Source organism: Marmota marmota, unplaced genomic scaffold, assembly GCF_001458135.2.
Source record: "Marmota marmota marmota unplaced genomic scaffold, marMar, whole genome shotgun sequence".
Taxonomy (NCBI): Eukaryota; Metazoa; Chordata; class Mammalia; order Rodentia; family Sciuridae; genus Marmota; species Marmota marmota.
This window is the reverse complement of record NW_026000052.1, coordinates 2,173,488-2,188,644: the sequence shown is the minus strand read 5'-3', so window position 1 is coordinate 2,188,644 and position 15,157 is coordinate 2,173,488. Positions and strand designations below refer to the sequence as shown.

Genomic DNA, 15,157 nt, shown 5'->3' with positions numbered 1-15,157 from the left:
TAGCGGGCGCTGAGGCTGAGGTGCGGGGCAGGAGCAGCCAGAGGTTCCCCCGCCTCCGGCCCGGCTCGGGGATCGCTGCAGTTTTGCTGGGGGCCGGGCGCGGGTTGCGATCCGGTTGGTCTCGGCTTCGGGCCGGCTACAACTGAATTCCAGCCCCGCCCCTTTCAGGTTGGTGGAGAGGACCCTCCTGCCGCGGCCCCCTCGCAGATGGGCTCCTCCTCTCCTCTCCGGCGTGCAGACCCTGGCTTCCCCTAACCCTAGGAAAAGCCCCACCTGGAGGGTAAGAACACAAGTTGAGCCCGGTGTTGGTGTGGGGGCATTTCTGGAAGGTAGAGGACAGAGTTAGGTGGCCAGGGCTTGAGTGTGGCTTTGTTCTCTCCAGGGCGTGGGTGTCTAGACCAGGAGGACGTCCAGATGCCTTCCACTGGCTCTTAAATCTGACACCAGGTGGCTTTGGCCTGCAGGTGCTAGTGTCCCTACAGTCACTTAGAGACCAGTTTCTAGGGCCCTTGGGTGCATGGCAGCAGTTGGACCAAGCCACACTTCACCTCACCTTGGCGGAGTTCTTGAGGTGACTCGTCTCCTGGCTGACTGTTTTAAATCCAGGCTGTCTCTGGAGCTCTCTTGGCTTTTTAACCTTCTAGGACTAAGTAGTTGGAGAACTCAGAAAACTTTTCCCTGGGCGACCAGGCTCTGTCTGCACCACTTACAAGCTGTAAACTGGTTGATAGAGGTGGGTGACTCCCTGCTGCAGCTTTGCATCTGGAGTGGAAATCAGGGCGCCCCAGGGTCCCACCCTCCCTGGGCCCCTTTGTTAAGGCAGGATTGCTATTTAAGGAGTTAATGTTTTTGGTTTAGACTCTTCACAGCCCAGGGCTCATGCAAATGTTTTGTCATTTCTGTGGCTTTGTCCTGGCAATTTGAATAATGTCCACAGCAGAGTGGGCACAAGCCCCCTACCCAGTGAAAGAGCCCAGCCCTGTCTTCTGTCCCCTACCACTGCTTCCTCTGGGGACCTCTCCAGAGGCGACATTTTGGGGGAAATAGGGCTGTAGTGGACACCAGAACTTGAGAGCCACTAGTCAGCTCATGCACCCATTTTCAGCTCCGGGAGCTTTGTAAAGTAGCTGTGATTAATGTCTCAAGGTAAGTTCTTCCAGAACTTAACTCTGAGCTCTTAAGTTAATGATAAGTCTTTCCAGAAAAATATTTATGAACTGTAGCTGCAGTCTCTGAATTAGCTGTCTCTGATTCTCCTAATTCTGGTAGTGGAATGTGTGTTCAAGCAGCTGGCCAGAGGGCACCTCTCCCTGAGCATGGAGTGACGAAGACAGCCTTGAAGCCTTTGAACGGGAGCCTGGACTCGAAGAGAATTTCAAGTAATTGCAATAAATTTTTCCGTTTTAGTTTCACTTTTTGAGCACAGATTGGTAATAGCGAGTGAGTCAGTTCTGAATTTGGCATGCCCTCTGATTGCCGGTTCCCACCGCTTGCCCCTTTTCTGGGAGGTGGCGCCTGGCCCCCCCTCTCTTGAGGAAGGTGTGTGGTGTGTAAACAACCAGATCACATGCTTGTGGGAAGGACGTTCCCAGCTAAACCGAGAAAGCTGGTACACAGGATCCAGAGGAAGCCAAGGAAGGTGCAGGCCAAGCCCACCCAGCTCCTGAGGCCTAGGGTGGTGATGGCTTCCTAGCACCCTTCTGAGGGAGTCCAGTGTCTGCTGGTGGGCCTCCCGTGCATCTGAACCTCACTGCACTCAGTTTGGAGATGGGGTCAGAATTATCAGCCGTGCCATCATTGGCCACCCAGGGCACATCATGCTCTGTCACTGGCCACCCAGGTCACATCATGCTCTGTAGGGCAGTCCAGGGACTGACCTTTTGCGAATAGGCCAGCTGTGAGCTGGCCTTCAGAGTGTTGCTGGGAGCAGCTCAGCTGAGACCCCGAGACCAGGGAGTGACTGCGGGGGTGGAGAGGGCGTGAGACGGTGTTTGGGGCGGCTAGCCTGCTAAGTAGCTAAAACAATGATTCGGGTGCTTGAGACCGTCCAGCAGACGTACATTTGATGTCTTGGTCTTAGTAGAAGTAACTGGAAGAAGCTTGGGGAAGCGGTCTCTGAGCCGCTCACGGCACACACCTTTCTGTTTCAGGAGTGAGGTGGTCCTGCCAAGAATGACTCTTCCTGTGAAGTCACCCTTACCGGGATTTGTCATAGTCATTCTTTTTAACGTACGGGACTTGGTCACACCAGCACCTCCTGACAATCTTTTGAGGTAAGTAAAACCTCAGTCCTCCTCGAGGGGGAGGCAGGACAGAGAGTTGGGGGCATTTTCTTTCTGGGTGTTCTCAGCAGGCCTGGCCCAGAGGGAAGAAATGCTTCCTTTTGCAGTGGAGGAACCCGGGGCAGCTGGTGCAGCTGGTCCCTGGACATTGTGCCCTGTGCTCTCTTTGTCCCAGGATGTGAACCCAAGGAGAACACAGCGCGGTCCCCCTGAGCCCCACCCGTCTGCTAGGATGTTCCTCATGAACGCCCCTCCAGTGGTCGCTCTCCAGTCCAAATGGGAGGCCTTCGGCCCGCCGGGGAGCTTTAGGTTTCCTCGGTGCTTCTCAGAGTCGGAAGAGGCTGTCGCCAGAGCTTCGGTGAGTGCCAGGGTGCAGATGGTCATCAGCACGCTGCAGCGCGGTGACGCCGCCCTGGGCACGCACGATGAGCGTGCCACGCAGAGAAGCCAGCGGGCGGAGGGGTGCCGGGAGGGCAGGCTGGCTGCCAACCCTGCCCTGCGCAGCGCGCCACCTGCCTTTGCTCCCTGTGGCCTTGCTGCCCATCGCCACCCCCCAGCCGAGGAGGGAGCTGCCAGCCTTGGCCCGCTGGCGCTGGATTCCGACAGTGATGACTCTGTGGACCGGGACATTGAGGAGGCCATCCAGGAGTACCTGAAGGCCAAGAGTGGTGCCGCACAGCCCATGCCCAGGGGGGCCCAGCCTGGCGGGGCCGCAGGTGGGGGCAGCAGAGGCAAACCAGAGCCTCCACACGGTGGCACCCCGCCCGCCCTGTGTCCCCCAAAACTTGCCCCGGTGTCAGGCAGTGTTCCTGGCAGCCCTGGGGAGGCCGGCGGGGACCAGGGCTCAGCCTCCCCCGTCAGTGTGAGCAGCGAGGACTCCTTTGAGCAGAGCATCCGGGCAGAAATAGAGCAGTTTTTGAATGAGAAAAGACAACACGGAAACCAGAAGTGTGACGGGCCTGTGGATAAGAGCACAGACCCCAGCGAAAGTCCAGCCCGATCCACCCTGAAACCCACCCAGGAGCCCCCCGTCAGGGCGCCGCCCCGCCACAGTCTGATGGGCGCCTGTAAGGAGTTTGTCTTCCGCAGACCTCCCAGGTCAGCAAAGGGCAGCACGGCGCCCGGCAGCCTCAGGCCGAAAGTCGCCACTGAGCCCGAGAACCCGGGCAGCACCAGGCCTGCAGCCCCCAAGCCCCAGGCAGCACAGAGCAGGGGCGGGGGCAAGAGGAACTGCGGAGCTGGAAAAAGGGGCAGCCGTGGCAGGATTGTGGCCCCCCAGCACGAGGCCTCCGACTCCAGCAGCGACGACGGCATCGAGGAGGCCATCCAGCTGTATCAGCTGGAGAAGACCAGGAAGGAGGCCAGCGGGGACCCGCCACCGGGAGCCCAGCTCAGCCAGGAGAAGGGGCCCGACGTTCCCGCCAGCAGCCCGGGCAGCTCACTGAGAAGTGCCTTCCCCGAGACACCCAGGAGAACGCCGAGCAGGAGGAAGCCGGCGGTCCCCAGGGCCACAGACCCCAGCTCGGGGGGCCTGGACTCCGACCACCTCTCCAAGCCACCCAGGGATGCCAGGGCTGCCGTACCTCCGGCAGGCACCGCCACCAGCAGCGGGCCTTGGGAACGGGCCTCGGGCCGTGCAGACACCTCGGCCGAGCTGATGTGTGCTGAAGCCATCCTGGACATCTCCAAGACCATCCTGCCGGCGCCTGTGGAGGGTGGCAGCGGGCCCACGTCTGTAGGCCCCCCCTTCTGCTCCCTCAACGTGCCTTCCCGCTCTGATGGGGACAGCAGCTCTGTGGACAGTGACGACAGCATAGAGCAGGAGATCCGGACGTTTTTGGCTCTGAAGGCACAGTCAGGAAGTCTGCTGGCCAGAGCCGAAAGCTGCCCACAGCCCACCCCAGGCCCCCTCTCCCCACCAGGCCCCAGCAGCCAGACCGGTGTCCCCAAGGCCCCTCTCTCTAAACCCCCAGACCTGCCCCTGAGCTGCAGAAGGAAACGCAGAGGTGGAGCCAGTGCCATGAGGATGTCCACCCCCAAGAAACCCAGGGAGGTGAAAGACAGTGCCCAGGACGGCGACCGCAGCCAGGGGCAGGCTCAGCCTGGCCACAGTGGGCAGGACCCCCCCAGCCAGGGGAACGCCAGCGAGGCCCCGGGCAGGGAGTGCCAGGCCAGGAGCCAGCCTGTGCCCTCCAGGCCTTTCCTGCTCAGTGACGTTTGCGTGTCGCAAGGCCTTGGGGTTCAGGGGAAGGCAGGAGAAGGGAGGAGCGTTGGTGAGAGAGAGAGCTCCGAGGACAAGAGCAGCTCGCTGGACAGTGACGAGGACCTCGACACGGCCATCAAGGACCTGCTGAGATCCAAGCGGAAGCTCAAGAAGAGGTGCAGGGATCCCCGGGCAGCCTGCAGGAAGAAGGTCAGGTTCACCACCCCCGAGACACGGTTGGTGCACACGCTGGGAGGCCTCCCGAGAGCCTGGAAGGACAGAGGCCCGCGGGTGCTGAGGAGCTGCCTGTCCACGTCCAGAAGGGACAGCAGGGCGTGCCTGGGGAGATGCCCGCCCGGTGCCTTCAGTGGTCCAGCAGAGGGGAGGAAGCTGGTGGGCAAGGACGCAGCCCCAGCTCTCCAGTCCAGGAGGAGACCGCCCGAAGGGACTCCATTCTCCAAGGAAACAGGAGCCCGTGACCATGCGTGCCCTGCCCCCAGCTCCCTGTCTGAGGACAGTTCAGTGGACAGTGACGACAGCATCGAACTGGAGATTAGAAAGTTTTTGGCAGAAAAGGCTAAGGAGTCCGTGAGCAGTTCAGCAGTTCAAGGAGGGGGCCCAGCCCAGCCGGAGGAGCCCCGCAGGAGGGAGCTGGCCCCCGGTCTGCAGCCCGGCGTGTGCACACGGAGCCAGAGGGCCAGGGGCGGCCCTCCACTGGCTGAAGGACTAAGGGGCACAGAGAAGGCTGGGGGACCGTGTGCCCGCAGCCTCTTCATCCCCGGCGGGAAGGGCGCAGCCCGCACCGAGCACACTTCCCACCACCCGGCTGCTGCAGGCAGCTGTGAGCCCACACTGCCTAGGAGTGCCAGTGGGAACCCCTCTGCCAAAGGGTGTCCTGCCAGTAGGAGAAATGTCTATGTTCACAAAGACCAGAGCCCCCCCCGCGCTGAGCCCACAGCCACAGAAAGTGCTTTTGGTCAGCTGCCCAGCTGCGCCACAGCAGGAGCCGAGACCAGAAGCTCCGGGGGAACCTTTCATGTCAGCTCTGGGAGCCGGAGCTTATTGTCCCCTAGCCCGGGACCTCAGGCCGAGCTGGCCCTCCCCTGGAGTGACCTGGCCCACCACAGCAGGCTGCCCAGCCCATGGTCACTGAATTCAGAAGGTCGGAGTTCAGCATGGACCGGGGGCCTTGGGGGTGAGAAAGAGAAGGGGACCCAGGGGCAGGCCAGGGTCCCGCACAGCCTCACCTTGGACCCCAGGAAGAACCTGTCCTTTCCAGGCTTCTCTCCCCTGCTGTCCACCCAGCTGTTCCACTTTGGGAAGAGCGTCCCCTGGGGAGGCCAGCAGGCCGGCCTCTTCAGTCCTCACCTGGGTCTGCCTCTGCAGGGCCCGTCCTTCTCGGCCTTCAGAGAGACCCAGGCTGGTCACAGCCCCGTGTTTGGAAGCCCACACTTGCTCGTGAAGGACAGTGGGCACTGGCCAAGCAGGAAGGCCCGGGCAGGGCTCGGTTTGCAGGACAAGAGGAACTTGGGCTCAGAGGAAGGCATCCTGGACCTGAGGTATGGCCACAGGGTGGTGGACAGGGATGACCAGGACCAGGAGGTGCTGGGCAGCGATGCCAGTGAGTGCAGCGACAGCTCCCTGGAGGACCGCGGCTCAGTGGTGAAGGGCAGAGTCCTCAAGCTGTGACGCGCAGCCTGGCCCGCCCCTGTGCAGAGCCACGTGCACAGGAGAGTGCAGCCAGCGTCCTGTACATAGCCCTGTACATGTGTACACTGACAGGAGGTTTATTTAACAGACGAGTCCTGGTAAATATGATTTTTGTAGCTTTTTGTAAATTATTTAAAGTGCTGTAAAAAATATTTTTGGAAAATGTCGTCTTGACTTTGAAGGGTGTTCCTAACTGCAGCGTTCTGTGGTCTGCATGGAGCCGCAGATGAGCACACATTTTGGTTCTTACTGTCACAGCCAGGGTCACCTTGGCCAGGACTCTAGCCAGTTGCTGGTTTAGATGTTCAAGCCTGGGGAGGCAGTGGCCACCCTCTGGGAAGCCCTGAAATGCCCTTGTCTGTCCGAAGCTCCCAGAATAGTGCTTTCAATAAAGAACCCACTGGTCCTTAGCAGCCAGAGCAGTTCCTCTCAACACTGCCATCACAGCTTGGGTCAGTAAAATGTTTCAAAGCACAGTGGCCAGCAAGTGAACTGACCGGCCAGTCCTGGCCTCGTGAGACCCCACTGAGACAGTGGCACACTCTGCAGCCCAGTCCTCCAGTGTCCAGGCTCCTGCAGTCACCAGGTGATTCTAACATCTAAATCTCTTTTCCTGGAGAGTTCTGTCCTCTCGATCGTGGGTCTAAGAGATCACACCATATGAGCGTTTAACTGTCCTCCTTGATTTGTGCACACGAGTGAATAAGCACAGCAATTAGGTGGTTTGGTCCCCAGACACCTTGGCCAGAGCTCAGTGCTGGGGACAAGCCTTGCATACCTCCATACCTGCCGTCCAGGAGCTGGCAGCCAGTCAGGGTCTGACCAGTGGCTGAGCCAGTGCTGCTGATGACCTCCTGCAGCCCGCCTCCTGGGGCAGAAGGGCGCTGGTTGTAGGCCATGGCCTCTGGTCCCTGGGTCAAGGCCAAGTGATGCTGCTGCCTTGGTTTCCTCACCTTCTGCCCTGTGGCACCAAGGTACCCATGGCCACTGATGTCCTCCAGTCACCCCAAGTTCTGCGACTCGGGTTCAGCTGTGAGGCGGTGTACCGTTAGCCGGTGATGTTGGTACTCTAACATGGATGTGAGTCTTCTACACCCCCTGTACCCCCGGGTGTAAATAGGAACCCACTTCTGTGCCCAGGGGCAGACCCCACCCAGGGTGAGCCTCGGCTGGGCCAAGCTGCGGTCCTGAGCATCCCGATGTGCGTGTGATAGCTTCCTTGTGGCGTGTTCCTTCATTTAAGTGCTCCATGTAATCCATGTCCTGACTTTTATTTAACTTTTTAAAGAGTGCTTTTAACTCCCGGATACAAACATCAGCTCATTTTGTACATAAGAACTTTTTTTTTAATGAATAAATCAAGCATCACCAACAAGTCACCTCTTGTGGTCATGTGGTGTGTCCTCACTGCAGTCTAAGCGAGGGCCTGGCCTGTGCCGTGTGCTGGCGCGAGGACCCTGAGGGGCCGGACCCTGCACTTAGCCCTGAGGTCCTCTCCACTCTGCTGCCAGCCCCTGCCTGGCGAGGCCACTGTCCAGCCTCTCCCTCACCCAGGAGCCTGGCTCGCTTTCACTGGAGGTTGGAGTCCTCTGCACCAAGGCCCCCGCACAGCGCAGGCTGGAGCTGCTGCCACCCTGGGGAGACAGCACCTCTAAAACAGTGCTGTCGGCTGTGATCGACACGTCCCACGTGTGCACGCAGGTAGGCGCAGGTACGCGTGTACAGGTAGGCGCGTGTACCTGAGTAGACGCAGGTACAGGCCCGTGCCGGTGTGGCATTGCCTCCGGTGACAGGCCAGGCACACTGGTGCTCGGCGCAGCAGGCCACGCATGTGCTGGGGAGCACGCTCCAGAACCCCATCCTCCATGGTCACTCCTGCTGCTATACTCAGGCCTCCTGCTCAGCTGCTCCCTGCTGCCTCTGGGGCCAGGCTTTGTGGTCACCAGGGGGAGTGGCTTGTCTGCATGCTGGTAGATGGCCCTGACGATGGAGGAGCGTGGGTGAGCTGTGCAGGCGTCCTCTGGCTCCTCGTGTGGGCTCCCGTCTTGCTCCAGTCTTGCTCCTGAGATGATGGAAGTCGCCTCCTAACCTCCTGTTTACGCCTTCAGCAACCACTCAGGCCCCTCAGAATCAGGTGACCGTGATTCTGTTCCCACAGGCTCACTTGTTTTCACACACTGGACATAAACCTCTAAGACTATGAGTCAAGTAAACCTCTATTCTTTATAAGTCTCCCAGCATCAGGCATTTTGTTAAAGCAACAGAAAACAGACTAAGACAAAATGTGAGTTAGCTGGGAATTATCTGGGGCTTTATTCTTTTCAGGCAGTTATCTAGAATAATGTGTGCAGTCCGACTTTGCGCTCATACAGCAGCTGTTAACAAGGCACACTCATTGGGCACAGCCTGTGCAGCATTTCTGTGCCCAGCTGTGACGCCACAGTCAAATCCATGAAGCTTGCAGGTGAGCTCAGGCCTGGACGACCACACGTCATTCGCAGACTCCTAACCCCAGCCCAGGCCCCCACGTTGCCCTCAGCCTGGAATCGGGGGTGTGGCTTCCCCAGCGGCCTGTTTTCCTGGACAGCTGTGCTGTGGCAGCAGGCGGGTGCTCCCAAAGCTTCACGGCACCTGGGCTTGCCAGCCTGCTCCTTGGAATCGCCAGGAAGCCGGGTTCGGTCCCTGCCAACAAGTTAGAAACCTGGCTGGCGAGGCCGAGCAGCCTCACCTTTTTACTTCACTGGAGGCCAAACTCAGAAGGGTTCTTGGCATTGGGGCATTTTTAAGGACTGTAAAACATACTTTCGGTTTGACACTGAACTGTGGGTTTTCCAGCTCAGACCCAGCTTCAGGCACGGCTGCCTGTCTTTTCTACTGACCACATTGATTTTCCCTGGAAACCACTTCCATTCCCTACTGGACGTTCAGATGCTGCCGGATGCTCCCTTTTGTGTTTTAATAATGATAAGTTCATTCTGAAGAAACAGCCAGCTGTAAGGTTCAGTTTCTTCCTTACTTACAAAGGAAGAGAATCTCTGTGGGCAAACGGTGCTGTGAAGAAGCTATTATGGATGGCATGTGACAGTGTCGTTGTCTTTAGATCCCGTATTTTCCAAATTCCCTGTCATGAGCACACCTTACTCTTACGAAGGAAGTAAAACTATGTGTGAAAGACCTATCCTGTTGCAGAAAGAAAAAACAAATGTTTTTCTTATTGCAGACCTTATGGCCATGGTAAACACTGATTTGGGACTACAGAGTTATAAAGATTAATGTAGTTATTTCCCCTACCTAAGGAAAATACTGATTATTCCCCAACTGCCTTCACTTTTTATTGAAATTTTTAAATGAATACAGAGAACCCTGTCACCCAAAGACTGAGGGTGGCCCACCCTGGTCCACCTCTGCCCCCGCCTGTCCCTGATTTATGGCTTCAGGATGCTCACCTTGAACAGATCCCAGTGATACCCTCTTGAGCTCTGCTAAAGAGGTGCTGCTCTTCTTGAGCCCTGGTCCCGTCTACGCCACACCCAGGGAGGGCCAGCCCGCGCTCCCCAGGGCCATGCCGTGGGGGCCCAGCTGGTAATGTGTGTAATGGTGCCCCCTGCCGCCCCGCCCCAGAAGACACCAGTGGGCTGCCCAAGCCTTCCCAGCCTTCAAGACAGATAGGGCCCCAGGACACCCGCAGCCTGCACCTTCATCACAGACGTCAGAAGAGTTGGAAACAGGCCGGGGCAGCATTTTCATGGGAAGCCAAGACATACAGTTTTTCTGTGTGTGTTTAGACGTAAAATAGAAAAAAACAGCACCAAGCCTATTGCACATTTTTCTATTCCAGAAAGGAAAAATATTTTCAGAGAAAACAGTGAAATCTGCACCTTCATAGTTGGGCAAACTGTCAAAGATCAGGGAGCACCATGCTCCAGGGGGCAGCAGCCAGATGGGAAGGCAGGGGCATTGGGCCCCCTCAGTCACAGATGGACGGCTTCCTAACATTGTAACTGGGGTGGAAGTTGAGCCGGTCGCAGTGGGTGATGTAGTTGTCGGGGCCCGTCACCAGGCTCTTCTCCATGCAGACGTTGAAAGCACTGTGCTGGAGCTTCTCACTCGCTAAGATGTGTCTGGAGAACTTAGTGGAACATGGATAAAATACCTTCTGGGAGAGAGAAGAGAACGTGAGGATTAATGCCCCCAGTTGTCCTCCAGAGCAGGCAGGCAGGTAATTCTGGAAGAAGAATTTGAAAGAAAAATGCCATCTCCATCCCTCAGAAGCTGAGAGGCCAAGGTGGGGCTCTGAGCACCGTGATTTATGCCTGGTGTCTGGGGCACTTGTTATCTGAGATTTCTTTCACCATCACCTAGAAGGAAGAATAAGATATGGGGCCACCTCACTGAGGTATTTTCACACCTGTGTGTGACTATGAGCATTAAAAAGTCTGGATTGGCCCTCGGGTCGGCTTTGCCCAACTGTGCTGTGCTGCACAAGTTACTGGGCCTCTCTGAGCCTCAGTGTTCTGTGGAATAAAATAATGTCTGTCAGTAGGTGTATTGGTCGGTTTTGTGATGTACTAACAAAATACATGAGATGATTAACTTAGAAAGAGAAAAGGATTATTCCAGCTCACTTTTCTGGAATTCCAGTCCATGACGAGGCAGACCCATTGCTTCGGGCCTCTGGTGGGGGTGCAGGATGTTGATGGTCAGGAGCATGGGCGGAACAAGCTGCTCACATCAGGAGCCAGGAAGCAGGAGAGGGGACCCTTTTCAGAGGCCCCCCTCCAGGGATCTGAAGGTCTCCGGTAGGGCCCCACCTCCTAACGGTTCTGCCCTCTCCAGCAGTGTACCTGCGACCATCCTTTAACACATGGATTCTGGGGAATTCACACAAACTGAATCAAAACCATCTGCAGAGCTCTAAAACTGTCCAGTGCCCACACCCCCAACCACCAGGTGGGAGGGGCGCCCACCAAGGCCACGGTGCACTGAGCTCTTGCCCAGGGGCAGGATGGCATCATCCAGTGGCCCTGAGACCTCTCCACTCGGTGTCATACCCTAGATAGGTGACCATTCTTCACCGTCCATGTTTTGACTCCTTGGCAGGAAGCAAGTGCAAGAAGCTTCTGTACATTTTTAAAAGACTTTAAAAGAGAAGATTTAGATCTCCAGAAAGCTGAGCTGAAACTACAGGGAGCTGCCAAATTGCCTCCCACCAGTACACACAGTTCCCCCTTGCTATGAGTTAGACACAAGGTTCCCCCAAAAGTTCACGTTAGACAATGCAGGGATGTTCCACAGTGACATTCTGGGATCATGAGAGCTGTGACCTAGTGGATTAATCCATTCCATGGATTCATAGATTGAATGCACTTCCAGGTGGGAATGGGGTGAGGTGACAGGAAATAGGTCGCTGGGGTGGGTCCCTAGGAACTGTGTTTTCTCCTGGCTCATCTCTGCTTCCCGGCTGCTGTGAGCCGACCAGCTCTCCTTTGGCACTTCCTTCCATCATGATTTTCTGTCTCAGGCCCAGAGCCATGGAGCTGGCCAACCATGGACCGAACCTCTGAAACCATGAGCTAAAATCAACTTTTGTTCCTCTAAGTTGTCCTGCAGGTCATGTTGGCCACGGCAAAGCACAGCTAACCTGGGAACATCCCCTCACTGTGGCACATCTGTAGAGTGAGCCAGAATTGATACTTTGTCATCAACCAAAGTCCGCAGTGTACCTCAGCCTCCCTCTCCAGACCCTTCTGTGGGTGTGACACACGTATCCACCATCCCTGTCACAATAAATCCCTTCCCTGCAGTTTAGAAAGATGGAAGCACCTTCATTTCTGCCCCGACAAGGAAGGTGAACACCAGCTGCTCAAGGAGTCCAGCCTCCACATTTTGTCAAGAAGGTGAAAAACGGGCTAGACCGCCCGTGTGGAGAAGTAGGAAGACCTCCCTCAAAACTCACCCTGGGGGCTGGGACACAGCCCAGCTGGTAGAGTCCTTGCCTTGCATGCCCAAGGCCCTGGGTTGGATCCCCAGCACCACAAAAAGCAGAAACTTGTCTCTGACCCCCTGGTGCTCCATAACCCGTGGCCGGGTGGCACCGGTGGACGCAGAACTCACACAATTTACGAGAGGAGCATTTTTTAAAATAGCATTTTTTTTAAAGTTGAAACATCTGGACCCCCTTGAATGTGTCTCTTTTTCATCAAAATGACTGAGCCCCAGGGGAATATCAGAGTCCTTGATTCTGGGAGGGTGACTCCTAAGTGTCCCAGAAACGTTTTTGGCAGATGATATTCTCCCAAGAGTTCTGTTACTCACACCGCCACTAAAGCAGTGACTCCCAGGCCTTCTAACACCATGGGGATGGGGCCCCATGACATTCTCACCCCAAACAGTGGCCCTGGTGACCTGGGGATGCAGGGTGCTACACAGGCCCGGCTGGCAGTTCCCAGAGAGGCACCACCCTGTGCCTGCCCACGCACCCAGTTCCTGCAGCCACGGCTCTTGGCCAGTGCTGCCTCTGGGTCACAGGTGAGGGCTTCACACAAGGTTTAAGACCAGAGAGAAAGGAGTTCTTCAGCCACCTGCCTCAGAACTGACCGCCTAGGGGAAATGGCTGTGTGCACCTGTGATGGCACCTGCAGGCGTGGTTTTATCCACAGGGACAAGGACAATGAAGAGGCACACCCTGCACTCCTCCCGTTTTTGAAGACATTTTTCTCGTGAGTCCATCCGCTCACCTCTTTCTATTCCTCCCTGCTCCAACATGGTCTGAGATGCCTCGGGGTCCCCCACCTCTACCCCTCACCCTCACGATGTGCCGCCTTTTCGAAGGCTGGTCCTCTTATAGACACATCCCCAAATGCCACTTGCTTCCCACTTACCGGCATCTCATGCACAGTGGGCGCTCTGCTCCCGTAAGCCTGGTTACTGCTCCTGTACAGGGAGACCACCTCCTTGGCCCTGCAGAGCAGATATAGTTCCCCTGGTTCCTTCAAAGTCTGCCCACGCCACAGCCCTACAGGATTTGCCTGATAGAGCTTTGTTGGCAATGCCCCCAAGGAGAGCAGTGTGCCCCGGCCAGTAACACAGCATGAACACTGGCCCCCATCACACACAGGGCTGAAGCCCTGATAGGCCTGCCTCTCTGACCTCCTCTGCTGGCCACAATCCCTACTCCTTCCAACTCCTAAAGAGCACTCCACCAGCAAGTGCCAGTCCTCAACCCTGGTAGACCTTGGTAGAACTGTTACTGGTTGGGTAGGTTCGTTACCCTGCTGGGAGCCACAGGTCAGCATCAGACCCTGCCTCCCGGGGATCCCTGGCTGCAGGTCCACTCTCAAGATGCCCAGGTGCAGAAGAAGGAACGTGGCCAGGGAACACCACCTGCCTACTGTAGGCTGCAGTGAACTCCACACTAGAGGCCTGGGAGAGTTGTCTCTAGGTGGCAGTGGTCTCCACCGAGAATGGGGCACAGGAAACTGTGGGGGGCAGAGGGTGCCTCACCTCCCCTGCAGCAATTCAGATTCCAGTTATGTCCTTGAGCCTCAGGGCCCCGGGACAGTCCCCACAGCAGAGCTGACATCTTACAGTTGCAGGAGGGGAGGAGAGGAGACCCCGGGGCACAAGACTGTGGAACTGGAACCAGAATGAGTTTTTTCTTTCCGCAGGGTCTCCACAATCCCCCACAATCCCCCACCGTACTGACCGGTGGTCGGGGAGTTTGAGGAGCTCACTGCTGGTAATGATAGCAGGCTCAGGCCGAGCTCAGGCTCCTTTTGACTTCCGTAGCAGGAAGTTGAGGGTCTTTGGGGAGGGGGTTTCTCATCCAGGACTACCTGAGCGCAGCCCCAGAACCAGCTGTGGCACCGCACGTGCATCCGAGGCAGGGCCTCTCCCTGTGCCTGTACGGAGGACCCGGACCAGCCCTGCTTCCTTACCCGTAGCCGCGAAACCACCCCGGGTTGTTGAACCTGACCGGCAGGTGGGGGCTCACGCGATAGTAGTCGCTGGTCTTCTCCGGGGGCGTCGCGGCCTTCGGCTCAGCTGGCTCTGCGCACTCCGACATTTGGCCTCTAGCAGAAACCGGCTTTGGGCAGGAGAAGCCCAGGCAGCGGGTGCAGCGTCCTGTTGCTAGGCGACGGTGTCACCTGACCCGGACGTCCAGTCCTTAAAAGCGCCGCAGGAAGAGCCATGGCCCCTGGGCAGGCAGGTCTAGAACGTTCCCTGGGCGAATGATCGAGGACCGGATGGATCCACGACGGGGAGGAATCCCGCTCGGACCGTCCTCAGAGACGCCCTAAGCCTTCAGCCCGCTGCGGGGGCAGGGCTCTGGGTGTCTTCCTGGGACTCTCCGGAGCATCTCGGTATTCTCCCCAAATGCAGCAGCAAGCGCTTTGGATGAAACCACAGGCCCTGGGACTTCACCAGCAAATTGATGGGGTCTGAGTGCTGAACGCTCACGTGGCAAGCAACAATTTGGTGCTTACTGTACACACCAGGGGTGCTCCTTGACCCGGGTAATCCGGTGAGCCCGCGCCCCAACTACCCAAACTTAGACCCAAGACTTTTCTAAGTTCACAGAATCACATATTGTTTAAATATTAAACACGATCTTGGAGAACAAGAGGTTGCTCTGGACTTGGAGCAGAGGTTGAGGGTCCGCATCGCCCAAGGGGTCCCACGAGAGATGTGGGCCTCATCGGCCTGCACTATTACCTTTTTTTTTTTTTTGAGGGTGAACCCCGTGCTTATGCACGCTAGGCAAGTTCTTCCACTGAGCTGCACCCCAGTCCTCTGCCCTGCACTTTTGCAGGGAGGGGTCGAGCAGCAGGGCCAGGGACCGGTTCCCTACGCCTTATCCACAGGGATGGGGGCGCAGGAACCCCCACGCCACCCTGCTCCCCACCCCGCCAAGCACGCCCGCGCAGACTCGGCCTCCGCTGGGACTCGGGGCAGCGCGCCT

The 15,157-nt window shown here is 57.3% G+C and overlaps 3 protein-coding genes across 12 annotated transcripts in view; 2 read left to right on the top strand and 1 right to left on the bottom strand.

Moving 5' to 3' along the window:
* The window catches only part of Ppp1r26 (protein phosphatase 1 regulatory subunit 26), a 9,527-nt gene extending 1,953 nt beyond the window's left edge, over positions 1-7,574 (top strand). Inside the window, exons 1-6 of one of the 9 annotated variants that reach the window (XM_048813360.1) lie at positions 19-280; positions 645-733; positions 1,106-1,146; positions 1,270-1,379; positions 2,151-2,273; positions 2,458-7,574. In XM_048813360.1, coding sequence (XP_048669317.1) covers positions 2,515-6,174 — 3,660 coding nt within the window. In that variant the 5' untranslated portion in view covers positions 19-280; positions 645-733; positions 1,106-1,146; ... (1 more) ...; positions 2,151-2,273; positions 2,458-2,514 and the 3' untranslated portion in view covers positions 6,175-7,574. Of the gene's footprint in view, positions 1-18; positions 281-644; positions 734-1,105; positions 1,147-1,269; positions 1,380-2,150; positions 2,274-2,457 lie in introns of those variants that run through there. The other 8 variants (XM_048813358.1, XM_048813361.1, XM_048813362.1 and 5 more) reach the window with 8 other exon arrangements.
* Positions 7,575-10,008: 2,434 nt separating this feature from the next.
* Positions 10,009-15,062, bottom strand: Pierce1 (piercer of microtubule wall 1). 2 transcript variants are annotated; one of them, XM_048813365.1, is made up of 3 exons: positions 14,133-15,062; positions 13,077-13,155; positions 10,009-10,348 (listed from the first exon to the last, which is right to left on the bottom strand). In XM_048813365.1, exons 1-3 carry the CDS (start codon positions 14,258-14,260, stop codon positions 10,163-10,165), a joined length of 393 nt encoding a protein of 130 aa, XP_048669322.1. In that variant the 5' UTR covers positions 14,261-15,062; the 3' UTR covers positions 10,009-10,162. The 2 variants fall into 2 exon arrangements, with proteins under 2 accessions (XP_048669322.1, XP_015361289.1); XM_015505803.2 differs by having other exon boundaries at positions 10,009-10,351; positions 14,133-14,875.
* Mrps2 (mitochondrial ribosomal protein S2) overlaps positions 14,386-15,157 on the top strand; it is a 4,400-nt gene continuing 3,628 nt past the window's right edge. The window contains exon 1 of the mRNA XM_015505823.2: positions 14,386-14,400. Within this exon, the coding sequence (XP_015361309.2) occupies positions 14,386-14,400 (15 nt within the window). The remainder of the gene's footprint in view (positions 14,401-15,157) is intronic.